Source organism: Bidens hawaiensis, unplaced genomic scaffold (assembly GCF_021521415.1).
Source record: "Bidens hawaiensis isolate Kalapana, Puna unplaced genomic scaffold, B.hawaiensis_p1.1 tig00018422_1, whole genome shotgun sequence".
NCBI lineage: Eukaryota > Viridiplantae > Streptophyta > Magnoliopsida > Asterales > Asteraceae > Bidens > Bidens hawaiensis.
Genome location: NW_027492781.1, coordinates 260,189 through 283,399, shown reverse-complemented (window position 1 = coordinate 283,399; position 23,211 = coordinate 260,189). Strand labels below are relative to the sequence as shown.

Below are 23,211 nucleotides of genomic sequence, written 5' to 3'. Positions count from 1 at the left end.
TGGATGTTGAGGGCTATTTTCTGCCACATATTGGAAGAGGCAATGCACATTATTTTTGGATAGATCACTGGGGCATGGAGGATAGTCTTAAAAATCTCTTCCCGACCGTGTTCGCTTTGGAGACACGTAAATTTTGCTCCATCGAGGATAGGGTAAATTTAGCTCATGGGGGAGGTAACCCAAGTTGGGAATGGAAAAGAGGGTTAAATTCGGGAGAGCAACTTTTATTACATCACTGTTGGAGTCGTATCCAGCAGGTGATTCGTTTGAGGTTGGCAGATGGGTTTGGGCCGGGGATAACGCAGGCAATTTTTCTACTAAGGGGTTGAGAAGGGACATTGAAGTTCAAATGTTTGGGCAAGAAACGTACGTTCATAACTGGTTGAAGTGGGCTCCAATCAAAGTCAACGCTTTTGTTTGGCGTGCGGTTATGAATAAAATCCCGACAATGGAGGCGTTGTCTAGGAGGGGAGTGCCATTACCAGACTCTTTGTGTAAATCTTGTGGTAGTTCGATTGAGGATTTCGGTCATCTGTTCTTTGATTGTATCGTGGCGAGACGAGTTTGGTTAGGCATCCAAGAGTGGACCGGGCAGAAGACGACCGAGTGCAACTCGCTTAACCAATTGATATCAATCCCGTTTGCTGGTACCATGCACAAAAAGCTAAGAAACGCAATTTACGCAGTTGTTCTTTCTAGTTGTGGAAAGCTAGAAACGCCAAATTATTCAGGGGCGATTTTATCGGAGTGGAAAAGATTCTGGAAAATATTAAAGTTAGCTCATACACTTGGATTAAACATCGGGCTAAGGCACATGCTCTAGAATGGCAGTACTGGTGTTTATTTGATTGTTTTAGCCTTGGTTAGTGGGTTGTATATCTTTTTCCTTTGGCTACTTTCTGCTGTTATAATTGTTCTTGGTTGGGGTCTAGCCTCTGGCTAGTTTTCTTGATATAAGCGTGCAGTTCTAAAAAAATGTTACAAAATGATATGATCCTAAAATATGTTATGTAATGTAGATAAAGTTGTGTGCTAACTTTTAGACACAAGATGTCCTAATGTTAACATATTAAGATGTTATTGTTGCATTGTATTGGAAGCTACAACTTTAGTTCTTTTATAAAGTAAGTATTTTTCTTTACTTCTTTTGGTGACAACCAACAGTATAAAGATAGAAATTGATTGTGACTTGGAATATGATTGGAATTCTACAGTTTATCTTTTTGACAATATAAATGAAAAATAAACATTAATAAATTCAAATAAACCACACAACTTATTCAATCGTATTAAATAGGCACATTTGATAACTTTAAACATCTTTTTTTTTAATTAAAAATATCTTACAATGATCAATGTATTTTTTTAAAAGATTGAAAAAGATTTGAACCCATTAGTACAAAACCACGTCACATAAAAACCAAAATTAATAATTGTAGAAACTGTACCTATGATTGGCAAAAGGGATGTGATCCTTCCACACCACCCCCACATGCATATACGGCTCGTATAGGCCTATACGGTCGTATTGGGTACACATGCCTGACAATGGGACAAAAAAAACAGCTTTTTGCGGCCTATACGACCGTATAGGCATTAAATGTCTCGTATTGCATTCAGACAAAACCATAAAAGCTATACAATCGTATAGGGCTATACGACCGTATAGAAAATAAAAGCTATACGGTCGTATAGGGCTATACGACTGTATAGAAAACATTTGCAGAAACATTCAGACTATCTTAATCACTGCCGGAAAACGATTTAAAAAAACCTCAAATTTTGGGGTGCATTTTTATTTTAATGTATGTTAACTAGATGTTAAAAAAACCTCAAATTTTTATTATATGTAAGCAACAAATATGTCTAGACAGTCTTGAGCTTTTGACAAGCTAAGTTTGAGCTCAACATTTAAACCCGTTAAGATAAATGAACCAAATACGACCCATATAAATCACATATATTGTATATATGGTCATCATTTTTTTTAAAAAAGTGTCTATAAACGAGCCAAATACGACCCGTATAAATCACATATATTGTATATATGGTCATCATTTTTTTTTAAAAAAAAAGTGTCTATACGGCCGTATAGGCCTATACGACCGGCCGTATAGGCCTATACAACCCGTATATGCCTATACGAGGCACAATAAACGATGACAGACGACCTCTGACACGATTCAGGTCCTATATGACCGTATATCCCTATACGAGCCGTATAGGACAAAAAATGGTGTATGAAGATCCAGGGTGGTGTGGGAGAATCCCTTGCCTTGACAAAAATAAGTGAAAATAGTTTCCAGACACTACCAGTGTGTTTAGAATTTGATTGAAAGGTGCAAGTTAGACGGGAAGTTCTTACATGAGTCAATGGTGTCAAATTGATAGGTTGAAAGATTTCACGTTGATAGGTTAAAGTGTTAAACCGGTGAAGCTGAACTCGACCCATATATTTATTTTTGTCGGAGACATTAAGCCTACCTCGAACGCTCTTATAATCGTGTTTTGTTTCGAGCTGACTTGCTTAGTTTCATTTTCGAGCATGAGAAATATTTTGGTATTATTTAGTAACACTTTAACCAACTAGTTAACTAGGCATCCTCAAATGAACTACTTTTAATTAGTAAAATTATTTTGTTTGTTAAGAGTTATTACTTGTTGCAAAATAAGGAGTTGTGCAGAGCTAAAAGAAAAGTTACCAATCCAAAATCTCCAAAATCTAATGATTTTTTCGTCGTATATTATATTATTATTTAGAAACATCCATTTTCTCCTTTTCCATATTATTTTAAATATTTTTGTTTAACTATATCTGCATAGGATCCCATAGACATATTCATTTTTATTTAAGTTCTATTTTCATATTATTCTGAGTATCACAAAAGGTACCGCATATTCATTTTTATCAAAGATCTTAAAAAACTAGCACATTATTATGTTTGGTAATCAAATTTACTTTTTATCAAAATGTAACTAACTTCAAAAATTAAATAATTTGCTACCAACTTGGATTGTGACTCTTAAAATTCATTCACGACCAACTATGACTATCAAAATAGTTACAAATCGATTGCCTAAGTCATTTGTAGCCGACTGGTGGCAAAAATAGTTACAGTACCATTGCTAACGTTCATTTGTGACCGATCATGACTGGCACAATTATCTTGCCGCAAATAGGTTTTGCGGCCTAGATTATTTTGTTACTTATTTTAACAACTAAACGATCGGTCGCTACTCGCCATATCTAAAAGCGAAGTTGTGACACAGATTGTTTATGACTTGATCCCTTTGGTGGTTCGACTCATTAAACTTTTTTGCAAACATGTACATTCAACTCAAATCATGCGAAAATACTATTGTTAAGCCACGATTTTTATACTAAGGATCCTTTATCCCTAACTGTTTTATGGATAGTTTATCCTTGAAATGTATGTCAGGATATAAATGATCAATGATTCTCGGTATTGTTTGTTTACTAATGATTGCGTTTAGTATGGTGATGTGTTAGACAGGTATAGCAACTTTAAGACGTACTTGTACGAGTTATCCTCACGGGACATTCTATAGCTGGAACATGGATATAGGATCCTAATTCAACATAGCTGATTATGGACGAACTCTCTAGAAGATTGAAGCTTAAATATCATCAACAGCCGTGTGACTCATTCTTCTGCTTATTTCGCTACTGGGTGGCAATTGGCACGTGGTCAAAGGTCGTGGAGCGGCTAGGTGGAAAACTTCCGGATAGATAGGAAATGTTGTTATTGATATTTTCATATTTAATCGAGTGATGATCGAATAGAAAAGACAGTTGTACTCTCACACACACTAGAGCAGATTCAATAATTCTCTCTATACACTAGTTTATATTGTAATATCGATCATATACTCCACAGACACTTCTAACCCCCTTTTATTTATCAATATAATCGACGGTGATAGTTTTCACCGTCTGAGGATTTTTTGTGCCGGAGACCACGATAATCATGTACTCATCGACCAAAGGTTACCTTGTTGATCCTTGAGTGAAGTGACTTGACCAAAGATTAGTTTATTAATCCTTGACCGACGTCATTTCTTCAAAGATTACCTCGATAAGTTTTGACCGAAGTAAGACTATCTTGGTTAGGGGTTTTTTCCCTCGTGATCAAATCGCGGTGTTCATCTCTATTTCGTTCATATAATCGCTGTTATCACTTTAGCACTAAACCTCACATAACAGATTTGGATACAATCCTTAACAGATTTTTGTCCAAAACAACTATATTATTAAAATAGTACAAGATAAAATAAATTAAAAAGGAAAAAAAGGGTAATGGGTGGTATATTCAAAAAAGGGCTAATTATCTTTAATGTATTATAGAAAATTATTTGCCTAATCGCCTCACATGACAAGAAAATCACTACTAAAATCGTGCAAATTTAATCATTTGAATCAATATTTTAAAATTAAATCGCTTTAAGTGGAAAATATTGTCATCTTAAATAGGTTATCACTCACCTTTTAAAAGCACTGTTTCCTTTAAAAAAGTTTGATTGATTTAGAAAACAATAAGTACATTCAAACAACTCTTATTCTTGAGTTAAGAAAATAAGTGAATTAGTTAAATGTTTTTTTCTCGTATTTTTTCATTTCAGCTCTATCTATTACATGAGTTCCTAACTTAATATATATATATATATAAAAGTTACAACAAAAAGTAGTTAACTTAAATTATATATAATTTTCGTTTTTGTTTTCTTATGTTTCTTCATATTCATTCGTATAAATATTTCATTAAAAATATATGCATATGCATACGAACACTAACCAGAAGAACATATTCGTGCAACTAAAAAATTGACCATACAATTTAAGAATTATTTACTAATTAATGTTCGATTTATGTTTCTATAAAAACAGTCGAAATAAGAATTATTTACTAATTAATGTTCGATTTATGGTTCTATAAAAACAGTCGAAATATTGGTTTCACCAGTTATTTACTAATTAAAGTTCGATTTAAGGTTCTATTAAAAACAGTCAAAATATTGGTTCCACGAGAATTTTAATAACATGTAAAAGATAATTTGGTCAATAGGTATATGACGTTCACGTGCATCACTAGTTCGCCACGAGATTATCGGATGTAACAACAAAAGACACAATTTACTGACAGGCCACGAGGCAACATAAAATATGGTCTTACTTATAAAATATATATTTTCTTAATTAAATATTACCAAAATAATATTATAAACTAAATATGCTAAAAGAAATACATAAATAAAGGCCCATACACCTTTTGTAATTGGCCTTTGTTTCTTCTAATAATATTATGATTGACACAAGGGTCATTTGTTGTTCACCAAATCTTTTTCCTTTCAAACATGCATATCTTCTCAATCAACACTATCATCTTCTTCTTGTTCCTCATCAACTTCAATGGATCGACATTGGCCGACCCACTGGACACCTTCCAGCTTCCTTCTCCTCTGCCCAAATGGCCTCCAGGTACCGTTTTATGTATCACATTCAAAAAATTAAACTACGTATAAACACATATTACAGTTCTCAACATATTTTTGGTTCTGAAACATACATGTATATTATATGTTATATATTATATATTATACTAGTATTATATGTTCATATTTTGGTTTTAGGTGGAAGTTTTGCTAGTGGAACCATAGATTTGGGAGGGTTACAAGTGAGTCAAGTAACAACATTCACCAAAATATGGTCCACAAATGAAGGAGGACCCGATAATCTTGGGGCATCATTCTACGACCCGAGTTCAATCCCACAAGGGTTTTCTAGTTTAGGATGTTATGCACAATCAAATAATATTCCACTTTTTGGGCATGTTATTGTGGCCAAAGATGTATCAAACAATGTTACAAATCCCACTCTTAGACCACCAATTGATTACACTCTTGTGTGGAGTAGCGAGTCTTTAGATATTGAAAAAGATGGTGAAGGTTATGTTTGGCTCCCTGTTGCACCCGACGGCTACAAAGCCGTCGGGTACATAATAACTGGCTCGTCTGTCAAGCCAGATGTTAATAAGGTTGGGTGTGTCCGTGCTGACTTCACGGACACACCAAATACGACGGTTGGTTTGGGAAATGAGAAAGTTTTTGATATTAATGGGTTGAATGTTTACCATTCGGTTGGTGGTTTTCGGGTTGGAAATGAAAGTATTGGTATTTTGAAGGGTAATGGTCCAAATTCGATGCCGAATTTGGACCAAATTGAAGCATTGATTAAAGTTTATTCTCCGGTTATTTATTTTCATCCGGATGAACCCTACCTCCCTTCATCGGTCGATTGGTTTTTCCAAAACGGGGCCTTGGTGTACCACAAAGGAAACGAGTCCAAACCGAATCTAGTTGAAAGAAACGGCTCGAACATTCCACAAGGTGGTTCGGACGATGAGACATATTGGCTAGACCTTCCACTTGATGGTTCAAGTAAAGATAGAGTCAAGCAAGGGGATTTACAAGATGCTTGTGCTTATTTCCATGTTAAACCCGTTTCGGGCGGATTATTTACCGATATTGCCATTTGGGTTTTCTACCCTTTTAACGGAGGAGCAAGGGCAAAAGTGGAATTTATTAATGTCTCGTTAGGAAAGTTGGGTGAACATGTAGGTGACTGGGAACATGTTACTTTAAGAATTAGTAATTTTAATGGGGAGTTAAATAGTGTATTTTTTTCACAACATAGTTGGGGTAAATGGGTTAGCGCTTCGGGTCTAGAATACCACACGGGTAATAAACCGGCTGTTTACGCCTCATTGCATGGACACGCGTCATACCCAAAGCCCGGGTGTGTTTTGCTTGGTTCCGAAGGGGTGGATATTGGTGTTAGAGACGACACGGACAAAAGCGACAAGGTGATGGATACGGGAGTAGGGGCGGTGGTGGTTGCGACGGAGTACATGGCGAACGCGGTGGTTGAACCACCATGGGTGAATTACATGAGGAAATGGGGTCCCAAAATTGATTATGATGTTGAAAAAGAGCTAAACAAAGTTAAGAAATTGATGATAGGAAAGTTAAAGAAAGCATTTGAGAGATTTGTGGAGAGTATACCAAGTGAGATATTGGGTGAAGATGGGCCCACAGGGCCTAAAGTAAAAGTGAGTTGGAGTGGAGATGAGACTGTTTGATTAGTTATATATTTTTAAAGTGGTTGATCAAACCTTAAAGGTACATCCATTTCAAGAATGTATGGGTTTTTTAAATTAATATTAATAGAAGTATAATTCTAGTGAATTTGTTTTTCTAAGCTTAGCATGCTAATTATTTTAGATAGTCAAGTTTTTTTATATTTAGGCTACCGCACTTTCTAAAATTAGAGAGCCCTTATATCTCATTCTAGGGCCGTCCAATGGGCTAGCGAAAACAAGTTAGTGCTTTAGGCCCTGAGGCCCTCAATTAAGGCCTCCAAGTCCAAAAAAAAGATTATATATAGATATATTATAATGGATAAAGTAAATTCAAATTAACATATCGGTGTGGTGAATTGGTGTTAGGCTTGTTGCTATTAAAGTATAGGTCATGAGTTCAATTGAAATAAGAATATTGTTATGAAAAGGCCACAAAATCTTATTTCAATTTGGGCATCAACATTCGTTGAGCTGACCCTGCTTCACTCTGGCCAGACTATGTTGTCTTAATCGGACCCATGCTGGCTTCAAAGTTTGGCCTTGGGCGTTACCGGGGAAACCATACTATCGACTGCAACTTGACAGTCGTTGTGTCACTACACACACGGTGGGATGTAAACCCGGGTGGGCTCAGTGTTCAAACTGATAATCTTTGCATAAGGCGTAATTCAAATATTTCATTACCAATATCCACTCAAATTTAATATATGTGAAATTCAAACTTGAGTCTTCGTTACAGAACCTAAGACTTCTATCACTAGACCATATGTGAGGATTCTTAACATGTTACTTAACAACAGGAATATGGACACAAAAGCAATGTAGTTTATCTGATGTGGCAGTTATTATGAGGTATTTGGTAAGTACTTAATTTTTTGTACATGCACACACTCATGTTGTAACGCACGGAGGGCAATGGCTGACTACTTTATTACTATTTATTGATATTGATTTTTATGTAAATTTTATTGAAAATGGACTTGATTGGTATTGTAAACTTTCAAACGTGCTTTCATAGGTCAATTTGAATGCAATCCTTTAAAATTCATTCAACTCTTTTACTTTTAATAAGATACCTTGTTCAATTTTTTTTTATAAAATGTTATAGTACATAACAATTATATTCTGTTTGTCTAAATAGTCAATTATAGTAACAGTTTTAAGTAAATTGGAAAAATAGTTTTAACTAGGGGTGAGCAACTTAACTACCATAATCGTTAAACCGAACCATAACCGAACCGATATTAACCGATAACCGACCATAACCAGTGGGTCGGTTTAATGAATTTTTAAAAACCGTCAAATACGGGTCGGTTTAGGTTAAAGATAATTCCAAAACCGATATAACCGAACCGACCCATTTATTTAACAAACTATATGTTTAATATGTTTGGGATTAACTTCCACGTAACATGTTGTTGGATTATATCATTTGATGATTTTGGTTCAACATTTATTATCAAATTAAGTTGAATTTCATTGTTGGATTATATAATTTCATTATTTTTTGAACTTTTTGTATTAATATTATGGATTATATATTTTATTAGATTATGTCATGTTGTTTTTGTAATATTTAGTATCAAGTTTTAAGGCCCAATTACATTGTTTTGGTTACGGTTAACCGACCCATAACTGACTCACTATAACCTACAAAACCGATTAACCAAAACCGCCATAACGGGTCGGTTATGGTTATGGTTATCCATTAACTGACATATTGGTTATGGTTATAGGTTTGGCTCAAAACCGCCCCAAACCGACCCATGCACACCCCTAGTTTTAACTATAATATATATTTTTAGTTAATTAAATTCGTAGGGACATGTCGGGCCAACTTAGGGGTTGTTTGGTTCATTCAGATCTGAATGAGTCAGATCTGAATGAACCTCTGTCCCATTCAGCAACAACAAGTCTGAATGATTCAGACCTAATTTTAACCATTCAGATGTTTTTCTGTTTAGAACCAAACAGTCTAAAGTCTGAATAAATCAGATGTTTACATCTGAATGATTCTATTCAGATGTAAACAAACAGCCCCTTAAACAAACACCGTAGAAGAAACATAAGGACCTCATGCATGGGCTTGAGTTTATGTTTGGGCCGTCTAAAAATAGATCAGTCTTTCAAGTCTATTAAGTTTCTAGTCAATGCTTAAAGTCTGAAGGCTTAAATAAATTTTAAAACACTCCTTAAAAGACTACAAATAATGGATGATATGACTATAGAAGGCTCCCAGGCTTGAAGGCTTGAATTAACCTATATATGAACAATCGTGAGCTCACTTCAATTGACTCGATTTAAATTATCGTATAATAATCCTTATCGTACAAAAACAAACGAGGATCACGCTCAAGCCACAACACAAAATGCTCAGCCAAAAAACAAAACGCTTACAGCCAAATACAAAAACGCTCATAGCCAAAACACAAAAAACGCTCAATTGAATTCCAAACCGTAAATACGCTTATGGAGAACTCAGTTACGCTCACGTTCAAAATTGATTCAATTGAAGATCTTGATGTGTTTGTTTGGATGAATTGAAGATTAGGTTGATCAATTTCGAAGTTTAATTGACCAATTGCTAAATTAATTTGCTTAAAAAAAATCCGTGAACAAAGGGAAGCAGCGCTGCGTTTTTCCGACGAGTTGTCGGACACTCGTCGTCGACGCCGGTGACGGATGATTGTTGATGCTGGATGATGATGAAGGAATGTTTGATTTAGGGTTTGTGTTATTTTGAAATCCACAAATATAGATGTCGAGTACGCTTTTTGTATAAATATGATTATTGTATTCTATCTTTTATCTATGTATCTTAAATCTTAATTATATATAAATATGCTTTAAACATTCAGCCACATGACGAGGACAAGGAAGTTTTTGACGTCTAAAAGGACGCTCTTGAGCTGGAGTCAGGGGTTCGTTTTCTGTGTGACGCTTCGTATATCCACCAGCTATCTAAATCCATTGACGATCCACAAGTGCGCATTTTTCATGATGATGTTGGTCAAATGTTCGTGGTTCTTCATGTTGTGCTCGACACAATAAAGTAAGTATTGAACTATAAAAATGGTTTTATCTTTTTTGATTTTTATGTTTTATGGTTATCTTTTATAGGTGTGTCTTGGCTTCTCTTAAAAACGAGTCCAAGTCTGCCAAGTTTTCGACTGTTACCGAACACGTTGTTAAGTGTGCAATGGAGATGAGTAAGTTCCTTCATTGTGATCATGGGTCGGAAAGAAGAAGCATGAATGATCTTGCATGTGTGATGAAGAAAACAGTCTCAGTTGATAGTCCTTACATCTTAGCAAGCGTTGATAGTACTTTCATAAAGGAGTTTCAAATGAGGAGGGGATTGCTCGTGCTGACTTTGGAGAAGGGTGTGAAAAGAATTATTCACCCTAACCCGTTTTCCAAAAGTCTCATGGGGACTTACAAGTTTGAGAGAGAAGAATATGAGAAAAATAAAAGAGAGAAGGCTGGAGCAGAGGCTGCAGGTTTGTTATATTAGTTACTATGTTAGAGACCCGTGTAACACACGAGTTGAGTAAATAAAATATCAAATAGTTACTTATATAATATATTATATATATATATATATATATATATTTTTTGTGTATTAAAGTTTAAATGTGCATGGTAAAACAACATTTACAAATTTAATATCAAGCTTAGACCATTGCCATGTGCTAATTCAACCAAAAATAGATCAAGTAACTCGATGGTAACAATTTCTTGAAATATACAACTTCGAGGCCCAAATTGTGTAACGACTTATAATCAAAATAAACTATTGGTTTCAAAGCTCAAATCGACATGCAATATGTAATCATTGACAATTTATGAGGATATGTTGCATTTGTTCCATACATCTTCCCACAAAGCTATCCAAAATTTGTCATCATCTGTTATGGCAAGCATACCAATTAAGTGTTGAGACAGAAATCATTGCTTCAAAAGTAAGTGCAAAAAACACATTCTAACAATTGAAAAATAATATTAGATGCCTTTTTAGCTACAATAAGTCATAGCTTAGAGCATTCACAATTTCACATCCTATTATCTATCAACATTGTTATAAGTTAACTATATATCATCATTCTCTATGTTAATCTCTTATTTTATTAGACCATGATTCGTTTAATTCCATATCCAGAAGACTGCAATAACCGAAAAAATATGTACTAAGTTCATTCGTTGTTGGATTATAATGGAATTGCAAAACCATCCACTCATATGTTTACAAATGATACAACAAATTTTGATGAAATAGTGTTAAGATTTTATTATAACCTGGGCAGCAACCAGAATGATCGGAGGCGATTTCAGGATCATCCAAAGTAAACCATTGGGGTGATTAAGCATAAAACTAAAATGTTGTTAATATATCTTAAACTTAAATTATGTCCATGTCAAAAAGCTCTTTATGGGCTCAATGAATTCTAAACATGGGATGTTTCCTCAATTACTTTTCTAAATTCATCATCAGTCCAAGTCATTAGCATGCTACCAATAAATAGCCTGAATTTCGATTAAGAAAGCAACACCTCAAAGTCCTACACTGCAAAAGACATCACAAAATTGAGTAAACAAATATAGAGAATGTCTAATAAAATTGCAGGTTTACAGGAATATTTCAAGACACTGACAATTCAATTGTAGTTGCAAATGTTTGCGAAAATGAAACTTTTGTAGAATTACCATTACACCCCTAAAGTGTCAAATTGGCTTTGTATGAAGTACATCTTCATTTTGTTAATGATATCAATTACGAGTATTTAGAACATTTAACTTCCAGCGGATTCATAACAGTTTTAAGGTGAAATATAGTTTTTGTAATGATAATTAAGCAACTATTATGCATATTTTTTTGTTATATTAACTTCATAATATGGACACTATATGGCTCCAAATTAACGTTTTTTTGGGAAATAGAAAACATCAATTTTATTAATTAATTCTCATTTGCTTTTGTAGAAACATTTTATATTTATTTTGGGATATATACAAAATAACCTTACTTGTTTACTGGAAAAAAAAAGGAGTTAATTGTAGTGCATAATTTTAAAAGTGTACACTAAGTGAATCATCCATCAAACAAAGTAAAAATTAAAGAAACTGCAACACCTAAGTATACAACGGTTAAATGTTATTTTTCTTTGAGTTGATAAATTAGCCTATTTCATAAAGAGAAATCATGCACAGTCCCAAATTAGACTATGATTAAGATTAAGAAACAATATTACCCAATAAAATTACGATGGGTAAGTTTTATAGTGAATAGAGTCAACATGCAGCCTTACATTAGATGCATTATAAAGTCAAAGTTATGATATTAAAAAAAACCCTAATTTTGAAAAGGCATGTCAAACTATACACAAATAGTGGATTATAAAGACAATAAATTTATAGAACTAAAATCATAAATCAGTATAAATTTTATTGTAGGATCATGAACCTAAAATGGAGAAAGTAAATCAAGATATACAGACAATCCTATTAGTTAACTAAAATCATAGGAATCAAATACAAAATCACTTAAATCGAAACAAACGAACCTGTTACAATCTAACGCAAAATCTATATAATCGAACCGAAAAATCGTTGGAACATACCTGTTACAATCAATTGATTAACACAGATTGATTTAGTCTCTAATGATGTCCCTGTGGTTATCGGAAACTTGTTTGATTTCCCAGATGAATCGGTTATGTCGATAATATCTTTGAATGTAAAATGGAAAGACACGTTGGTTAACAAAATGAAAACTGAATCTCCGGAGACTTCTATCCATAATTGTGAAAAACCCGTTTGTGTTGAACAAGGTCTGAAGAAGAAGAAGAAGAAGAACTCTATTAAACTTGAATTTGTTTTTTTACCCCGTGCGTGTTCGCTTGTCTATGTTGCCTGGTTCAATTACACTCTGTTTGTGTTGCTTGGTTCAAATACACTTTGGTTTTCTATATGTTGCTTGGTTTTGTAAGATCTAGTCAGTGTTCTCCTTAATAGTCAAAACTGTTTCTAAAATCGTTTTGGACTTGCTACATTTTAATTTAAATTTTGTATTCAACTCGTCTTGACCTGTCTCTTTCCATAATCGACTGTTTTTAAGCACATAACGTTTTGATACCATTTTAGGTGCATAAACTATCTCATTCCATCTTATGATCAAGTTACACAAAAGTAAACTTTAAAACTAAAGTGGCTGGCCAAGTAAAGTGAAGGTTGAATATCTTTCCTTTTTCTTTTCTACATAAGTTAACGGCCAGGTAAAAAAAAAAAAAACTTGTTTAAGATTTTCTCAAACCTTAAGTTATATTTAATAGTCCCAAAACACAAGTGTAAAAGAAAATTTTGCATTAAAAAGTTGCTTATTTATTTGTTGAAATAATCGGGCTTTAAAATTATTATTAGAAGCCCACTTGTAGAGGATGAAAAATTAGAAACATGGCCATAAAAATAGGGCTGTTCTCGAGCTGAATTGAGCGAAAATCGAAACTAGCTAAAGTCTAATTGAGCATTTTTCACTTTGAAAATGTCAATAAAAGACAAGTTTGAATGCTGTAAATAATATATTTTGTAAAGAAATTAATAGTGTTTAGACAAACGTGTATATGTTGTAAATTTTTAGGAGAAAAAAGTTTAAAGTGAGATGTAATGAACATATAAACAAACTTCAGATACCCTGAAAAAACTTGAATAGAACTAATGAAACCAGTGTTGCAAAAATCCCGACTAGTCAACGATTAATCGGGGATTAATCGCTAGTCCCCACTTCACTGATTAATTTTGGGCTAGTCGGCCAATTAATCGGTCAATGGTCAAATGCGGCCAAAATCGGCGGTTTCCGGCAAGATTCCGACCAAAATCAGCGGTTTCGGCGAGATTCCGACCAAAACCAGTGGTTCCGCGTGAGACTTTAACAAAAACTAGAGGATTCAAGCGAGATTCCAGCCAAAATATGTTTTGTGTATGTATAAAACTGAAAATTACATATAAAAATGTGTGCGTTTATGCATAAAACTGAAAATTATGCATTAAAGTCCGATCCGATTAATCTTGACTAATCCCGATTAATCGCTAGTCCCCACCCCACCGCCCGACTAGCGACTAGTGATTTTTGCAACACTGAATGAAACTATAAAATTAACTGAATAGAAAAAATTTAAAAGAGTTTATAAAATTGTATACTTATATTTTATTTGTGTAGTCTATATATTTATATATTTGTTTATATATAATTATATATAAAATAAATTAAAAATATTCGAGCCGAACCGAACCAAGCAGACCTTTGCTCGTTTACAATCGAGCGAAAAAAGAGCGGGCATTTTCCGAGCAATTTTAGAGCAAAAGGCGAGTGAGTTTGAGTGGTGAGCGATTTGGACGGCCCTAGACTAATAGAGTTGACAAGTTAAGCCCATGTCTTTTTCATTTTTTATTAAGGGTCGTCTGATATGCAAGATTCAATGTTTTATAAAGAGGTTCCATCTTCAAATTCTAAACCACAAAGACGTTACCTTGATTAACCGTATTTATTACAAGTTCAAATAAACATATAATTCATCTACCCAAAGGTTCACAACAATTTTATTAAAAAGCAAACAATCATTCTTCATAATTTCTATTGATTCTTAATGGTAGTGATAATCAGTAACATGCCAACCGTAAACAATATAGAAACTCCAAAGCACCAACTTGTTCAAATTGTGAAAATAATTACAAAAATACAACCAACTAGACTAATTATGGGAGATGTACGGTACTCGGTACTAGATGTTCATCCATACTTTTGATGCTTTATACAGGTTGTGCAATATAAAGCTGTAAATGATGAAATATACACATAAAAACATAACAGTCCAAATCAACTTTTGCTGTGAATACAATATTACAACTGAATATGCAGAGAAAAAAGTGGATAAATAATTTACAAGAAACATAATATAAAGTTAAAACATTTTTTTTAAAACAAGAATGTATACAAAAATACTAGGCGACTCTCACGGTTCGTGTAATCGGGTAACTATTTATAATATATCATTTTGCTTCATTTTTTTCATATGTTTATAGTTAATACAATTATTGTTTTATTATTGGCTATTTATAAATATAAGTTTTTTTGGGGCCCATTTTATAATCCCACATGGTCCATGAAGACCCTAGACCTTTCAGGGACGCCCTTGGTCCATCAATAGATGCTTTTAACCTTTTAACTATTTAAGCTTAAGAGCTAATGAGGTTAATTTCCTAGTAGGTGTAGAATTAACATACTAGAAGTGACCCAAGTTCAAAGAGATAGGCCAAATCCATGTATACTAATTTGGATAAACCCAAAAATTAAGAAAGACCCATTAGGGTTAAGCCCACTTCCCACTTATAAATACTTATTTCTCCACAACATGAGGCATGTTATCTTCCTCCCCAAAACTCTCTCTCTCTCTCTCTCCATACTATAATACACATTTATACATCAACGGTTTTGAATAGATTACTGACTTGAGTGTCGGAGGTGGTCGAGAGACTAGAGACCCGAGTCTCTTATCGCTTCTAAAGGACTGAGGCGACTCCGTAAATGATTGAGCACAACTCGTTTAGTATAAAAGGACTCGGGCTCAAGCTCGGCTCATTTATTATTTACTAATTATGTAATTTTTTGTTTATATACTTTATAAACATGTGTATATATATATATATACTTTTAATTAATATGTAACATAATATATATGGGCGGTGTGTATAGGGTCAGGACCACGACATTTTGATCCGCGATTACTAGCGATTCCAACTTTATGTTCTCGAGTATTACTTAATTATATTTCTAAAATGAAACCTGCCGCTTTTTATAATAATAATAATAATAATAATAATAATAATAATAATATTTACCCCCTAATAATCTCCTACCTATGGGTTTATTTACATATTCAATATGATTAGTACGACCACTCTTAATAATAATATTCACCCCCACCTCTTTAGCTTCTAATGATGATTGATAATATAAAGGTTCATTCGGCTCAAGTTTAAGGGGAATGAAAATAAAGAAAGATGTATGGAGACGTTCTTGATGGTTTTGAAAGAGAATAGTTACTTTAGCAATGAAGATCTTACTGCATCTGAATTTTTGCAATAGATTGAAGCACGAGAATACGATCTTAAATGTCAGAAATCTTCAAAAGATAGTCAAGATCCTGCATTTTATGGTGAAAGTATGCCATTAAGTTCAACAATTTCTCCTATTACTGCATTTCTAACACAAACTGCAAGTGATAATGCTACAACTATTTATAGTGATCCACGTGCTTGTTTTTACACGGGTGGAAGTTCTGGTTCATCTGGAGATTTTGGAAACTCATCAGCTAAAAATCAATTCTCATCACAATCAAATGTGAACATGAGGGAGGCTGAACAAAATTTTGCATTCGTGTCTGCCTTCATGACTTCATATGAGAATTTGGTTAGTAGTAAGATCGCAACGAGCGACCTGACTGATGAAGATTACAATTAAATTGATCCTGATGATTTAGAACTGATGGGCTTGAAGTGAAACATGGCTATGATAGTAAGGAAAGTGAAAAAGTTTATGCAAAGAATGGGTAAAGATCTTCCATCTTTGAACAAGAAATTGGGGTTTGATAAGTTAAAAGTCAAATGCTATAACTGTCAAGAGTTTGGGCATTTTGCTAAAGAGTGTGATAAGCCTAAAAAGGAGTATACCGGTCCTAGAAAGCAAGATCAGAACTCATCGGGTAAAAGTGGAAGTGATGTAGGGAAGTCTTCTGGGGTTAAACCGTCGTCTTCCGGATCTCAAGCAATGTTGTCCAATATAGATGGGGATGATTGGTCACAAAGGTTGCTGTGTGGTAACAATCAAGCGAATTTGGCAATGTTTGGATTTCCTGAGATTTGTCAAAACGTAAGTGACAGTGAACTATCTTCGGATGCTGATAGTGAGTCTGATTCAGATGATCCAAGTGAAAAGCTTCCAACCAATTTCGCGTGTATGGCAAAAATCAGTGACTCAACCACGTCTACTTACATGGCTAAGCAAAATGAGGTTAGTACTTCTACTTCTAAGTTAATGTCCTGCCTGATTCGTTATCGATGTTTAACAAATCAGGGGGTGATTCGTTAATGTTATTTCATTAAAGTGTATGTAACGAAGTAGATGCTAGTTCGTTACGGAATGTATAACGAACTAGATCCATCTTCTATTTATAGTGGCTTCAGTCCACTGTTTAAGTTAAGTTTTTGAGTTTACATTATCGAATTGCTGTCCAATTACACTCTCAAGCTTCATACTAATCCTATTATACACATACATAAAATTAATATAAATATACAAAACGTATTACTAACAATCAATGGCAATTACGAGCTAGATCCGTATTAGGTTTGTTGGAAAAATGGGGTTAGTCTCTATTTCAACGATAACGATAACGATAATAATAATAATAATAATAATAATAATAATAATAATAATAATAAATCGAAGATCAGCTCAAGCTTCTTTGACTCATCCTTTGTTCGAGTTTGCACCCCAAAGCAAACACCACCGAGACATACTCTTAATGTTGTTAATTAGGTTACCTTCACCACTACTAGGTAAAAAAATTATTTATTTATTTATTTAATTTCATTGCTTCCTTGTTAACTTTTTGCTGCGAAAGGTGTGTCGCTACTGAAGTCCATGCTTTCGGTTTGGTTGCTGCTGATGTACCCTGCTTTGAGAGAAGGTCAGTGCGTTCCTGTCCTCACTTTAAGCACACCAAAACCTGTCCTCACTTTAAGCACACCAAAACCTCTAGCATGTGCTTAGAAGACATGATGGATAACTCTTACTCTGATCCCTTTCCTGGCCTCATACGATGATCATCTGTGTGACCTTTATCTGCGGGTATGATACGATTAATTAGGCGTTCCATCTCCTGGTTTGACACATACTTACGCTCAGGGGCGGACCCACATAGTGTGGATCGGGGTCCCGGGACACCAATGTTTTTTAAAAATTTATTAGAAGCGGTATATTAAATTTTTTGAGGACCCCATAAGATTTAATACTTGGAACCCATACTATTAATGTTGATGTGGTCTGGTGGAAAGTCCCTTGTTTTATCTTTGAAAGGTCATGGGTTCAAGTCTTACAAGGCTCAGTTTTTGGTTTTTTGTGTTAATTTTTAGTGTTAATCAATCATTTGATTGCTAATGTTGCAATGATAACTTTGGAAACATTCAAACACTTCTAAAATACATATCATTGTTTTCAACTTTATGCATGGTTTTCTTTAGAAACATTCAATTAAAATATCAGTTTTATTTTTCACTAGTTTAAGTTAATGGTTTTCAACACATGCTTATGAAAGGGTGGATCTAGGTTCTATCTCAAAAATGTTTAAGAAAGGGAAAACAAAGTGTTTATGTGTCAACCCGACCCATTTTGACCCGTTCAGGTAGTGATGATTGAAAAGAAAGTTTTATTATGATATTGTTTTTTATTATGTTCTTCGCCTCGACCCGACCTGAACAACGACCGACCCGAAAAATTTGAACACCGAAAATATGGGACCCCATTGGCAAAAAATACTGGGTCCGCCACTGCTTACGCTATCTCATGGGAACTATAAGGTTCTTCACCCCGCCCGCCACGGAAACAGTATGCTTGACATGTTCATGGAGAATAGGATCAAGAATGTTAATATTGTGGCATGGAGAAAGTCATGCAAGAAGGAGAGAGGTGCCCTGTAACGCTCCAAGAGGGTCTAAACTTGTTTTGAGGAGAAGTTTTAACTTTTTGATGCTGATTGTTTAAAAAATTATATTTTGGGTGAGACTTTGTAAGCTTTTGTTACTGCATGCTGATCTGTGGTTGAAAATGTTCATTTTGGGTGAGTCTGAGAGAAAAAAATTGTTATTTTGCATATTCTAATGAGTTTTTTTTATATCTTTTGTTTTGAGTTTAATGACATTTTGGTAACTTGATTTTGGGTTTTGAGTTTAATGGCATTTTGGTTTCTCCAGGTTCATATTGGCTTTGTGTTTTTCTTTTTTGATTTAGTAATTAGGATATAATCAACTTTGATATTTGAAATTTGTCATCCAAAGTTTCGTATCTTTACACGTAAGACCCTTAGCTTTCATTCTTCAATTATTTGCACCCAAAGTTTCCCACATTGACCCCACAACTTTTAACTTTCAACTTTAGCCATCCCAACTTGTTTTAATGATAACCATAACCAACACCAAGTTACCAACGGTAAATGAGAAAAGAGGATTAAAAGTGAGAGTAAAGTTAAAATACAAATTACAACAAAAATAAGAAGTGTGAGAAGAATTTTAATCCATTGATATTAAATTTGGATGATGGAGATTAATTTAAGAATAAAAATTGATGAAAAGAGTATTAAAGTAATAACTCACTTATGATTATTTTCTCTCTCCACATATAAAACACATGTCAATTCCTCCGTAATTTTAGAACGTCTATATCTTTTTCACACGTTATTTTTTTAGAAATTTTTTTTACCGTAATAAAAAACGTTTTTTTATCTTTAATATGAATATCATATTGTTATATAAAAATATAAAAAAAAATTGATGGGTTTTTGTTATATTGTGTTATTTGGTTGTCAATTGTGTTTTTTAATTGAGTTTATATTCATTGTGTTATAGAATTTGGTCATTGTGTTTTTCAATTGTTACTCATATTAAAGATAAAAATTAAAACTACGATTACGTCATTGTGTCTTTGTGCTCAACATTTGTCTTTTTTACTTATCATTTTGTTTTAGTCATTGTCTTCAACATTCACTTAATTTGAGAAAAATAGTATTATGTTCAATGTGTATTACGTTCAAGTCATTGTGTAATATGTAGTTTTCATTATGTTTTATGTTTAAGGTCATTGTGTTATATGTATTTTACCATTGTGTCTTACGTTTCAAGTCATTGTGTTATATGTATCAATTATTGTGCTTTACGTTTCATGTTAACGTGTAATATGTATTCATCATTGTGTTTAATATTAGATAATTTGTTGGTATTTTTCGTTACATTTACATATTAGTATTACACAACGGTATTATTAGTATTTAAAAAAAACACAACGATGAGTTGAAAGACACAATGGTGAAAAAACACAATAACAAACAGAAAGACACCATGACGAAAAAAGACACAATGGTAAGCAAAAAGACACAATGACGTAATTTTAAAAAAATATATATATAACAAATTCATACTCATATTAAAGACAAAAAACGCTTGTTATTATGGTGAACTTTTTTTAAAAAAAAAATCATATGAAAATGTTATAGACATTTAAAAGTGATGGATGGATTAACATGTGACTTGCATGTGAAGAGAAAAAATGTGTACTATTACTTTTATACCATTTTTTTTTGTCTCTACTTGATACATATCATTTTTTTATAGCTTCTCACACTTCTCAATTTCGTTGTCATTTATAGAATAACTCAACTCTTAAAAGTGATTTTGACTTTGCACTATCCACAATTTCAATAATTAACTATGGGCTTGTTAGTCTAGTGGCATGATGCTTGCACCTACAAATGTGATATTATACATCTATTTAGATTAGAACTTCATAACATCTATCTTAATGTAAGTATACTTTAACGTGTTGTATTTTCAGCATCTTATGTTGTACCTAGCCGGTGACGGTAACCCTGTTAATGCGTGCTTACTTTGTGCGTTGTAATCTACCGGGATATCCAAAACATATCCGGTGACGCGCTCTTCCTTTTTATATGCTTTTAATACATGTACAATTGGACTCCTTTTTTACTCATACTTTGTTCGTATCTACTTTGTTGTTCGGTTGTCTCAGGTAAATCAGTTTATTTATTCACAGGGTTTTCGTGTTTCGTTTCGTTGATTGTACTGTCTGTAGGTTGCTCATGCTTCTTGCATTTGCGTTATGGTTTCATTTGAAAGAAACACCGCCTCGTTACAAATCTAATAACGTTTGGTTATAGTTGTGATGATGTATCGCTCATAAGCATGGGAACTTATGTTGCAGCCATGGTGTGGAGCTGAATATGTTGTGATTCTGCCTCTTTAGATCCGTTTATGGCTATGATGATGTTTGGTTTTTGGTTTAGCAATGTATGTTGCCGCCATGATACTGACCTGAGCCTCGAGTTGACTTAATGTTTACTTTTTAATTGCGAACTACTGCTAATAGTTTCAAGTAAATGGTAGTTGCTCTACATGTTTCACAAAGAGAAGTGCATGCTAAATAGTTTCAAGTAAAATGTTATGACAAGTTACTACTGAAGTCTGAAACTATGAAAAAAAACACATTTGCGAATGGGTTATTTTGCATATTTGTTTGGGGTTTATTCATCTTCATCAGGAAGTTTTAGCATTTCAAACAATTTTTCTCAAGCATTATCGAAACCTTTGATTTGTTAATCTATTTTTCAAAGGCCTGCATTTATCTAACGGTGAGCCCGATCAGTAATGATTTCACAGCCATGCCCTTAACATGCCTCTGAAGCTTTACGTCTCGATATGTGGTTTTTACATGTATACGTTTTGAGGTTAAATCTGGCCCCTTTTAACGGTGTATCAAATCATTGTAGTTAAAACTTAGTTGATTTAGTGAAACATGATCAAATACATTTTATTCTTAACATGAAAACGATGAGAACCAATTTGTTGTTATGATTAGGTTTATTTTTATAAGTGTTTGCTTCTATTTTTTATTCGTATTTGCTAATTTTCCATTATGAGACGTTATAAGTATTTGCTTATTTATATTTTGTTATTATTAGATGTTTTCTTTTGCTGTTATAAGTATATGTTGGTATATGCTGTTATTATTTTGTTCTTGATTTTGATTCTTTTGTTGTACTTTTTAGGTTCTTTTCTTTGTTATTATAAGTCATTGTTTATGTAGATTGGTATTGTTTCCTACGTTCACATTTTTAAAATACATTGCCATTATTTCCTATGTACTAATGTTAAGATCAAAATGTACATGAACCTTCCCATTGATTTAGTAACATTAATTTTTCTTATTGTATACTTAAAAGTTTAAATTAATTGCATGACAAAAATATGGCATGAAAAATAAGATAAAAATATATTTAAGTGAAAGAGACCTTCTTTGTGTCACGTAATTAAGTTGATGACAGATGGTTATGGGCTAGTTCCTCCGATGGCTTATTCCTGGTCAAGTCTATCAAATAAAAATAGGAGACAAGGGGTGTACAATCTAATATATTCAAAGTCTTTAAACTCATTTGGTGGATATAAAATGATAAAAGTCTTTTAACTCATGATCGTATGTTTTAAATCCCTTCAAACACTAATTAATAAAATTTCTTATTCCTATGTTTTCCAATAGTTTTAATGGGTAGGTTTGTCTTAACAAATGTAAATATAACTTGAGATATAGCTATGTATTTCATGATTTGTTAGTTAATCTTAAAGTAATTATTTATTTAATCATGCTATAAATATCATGATATATTTCTTAATCCATTTAAAATTAGGGGCTGTGTTGTTATAGCCTTAAAAATCTTTTACAATTATATAAACTTTTTATTGGTGTTTCATTTTTATTTAAAACTATATAGCAGGCCTTAAATCTTTTTATTGATTTTGATACGGACCAAGTAATAAATCATTAGGGTACGTAGATAAACAATCATGAATTAAAAGCCTTAATTTAATTTTAAATTAATTATGCATCTTCATTCAATAATATCATTTCTTGTAAAACCTTAATTAATATAATATATTTAAAATCTTATTTTTGAATTCATTTTATAAATTCAACGTGAAAATTAGATACTTATAAAAACCTAATAATAATAGCTAATAATTTATTTATATGAAACAAAATAACATATTTATGTTGATATTAAAATTTTTAAATTAGAAAAAAGAATTATTAAAAAAGGAAAATGAAAGATTAAAAAGTAAAAAATAAAATACAAAATCATTAATAAGAAACAGAAATGTCAAATTTATTTAATATGAATGAGAGAGGGTGGGGGGTTGTAATGATCATTTTGATGAT

The 23,211-nt window shown here is 33.1% G+C and overlaps 1 protein-coding gene across 1 annotated transcript; it reads left to right on the top strand.

Moving 5' to 3' along the window:
• The first annotated feature begins 5,287 nt into the window (after window positions 1-5,287).
• Window positions 5,288-7,219, top strand: LOC143555965 (hypothetical protein At1g04090-like). The gene is made up of 2 exons (XM_077045419.1): window positions 5,288-5,497; window positions 5,650-7,219. Exons 1-2 carry the CDS (start codon window positions 5,374-5,376, stop codon window positions 7,155-7,157), a joined length of 1,632 nt encoding a protein of 543 aa, XP_076901534.1. The 5' UTR covers window positions 5,288-5,373; the 3' UTR covers window positions 7,158-7,219.
• The last annotated feature ends 15,992 nt before the right edge of the window (window positions 7,220-23,211 follow it).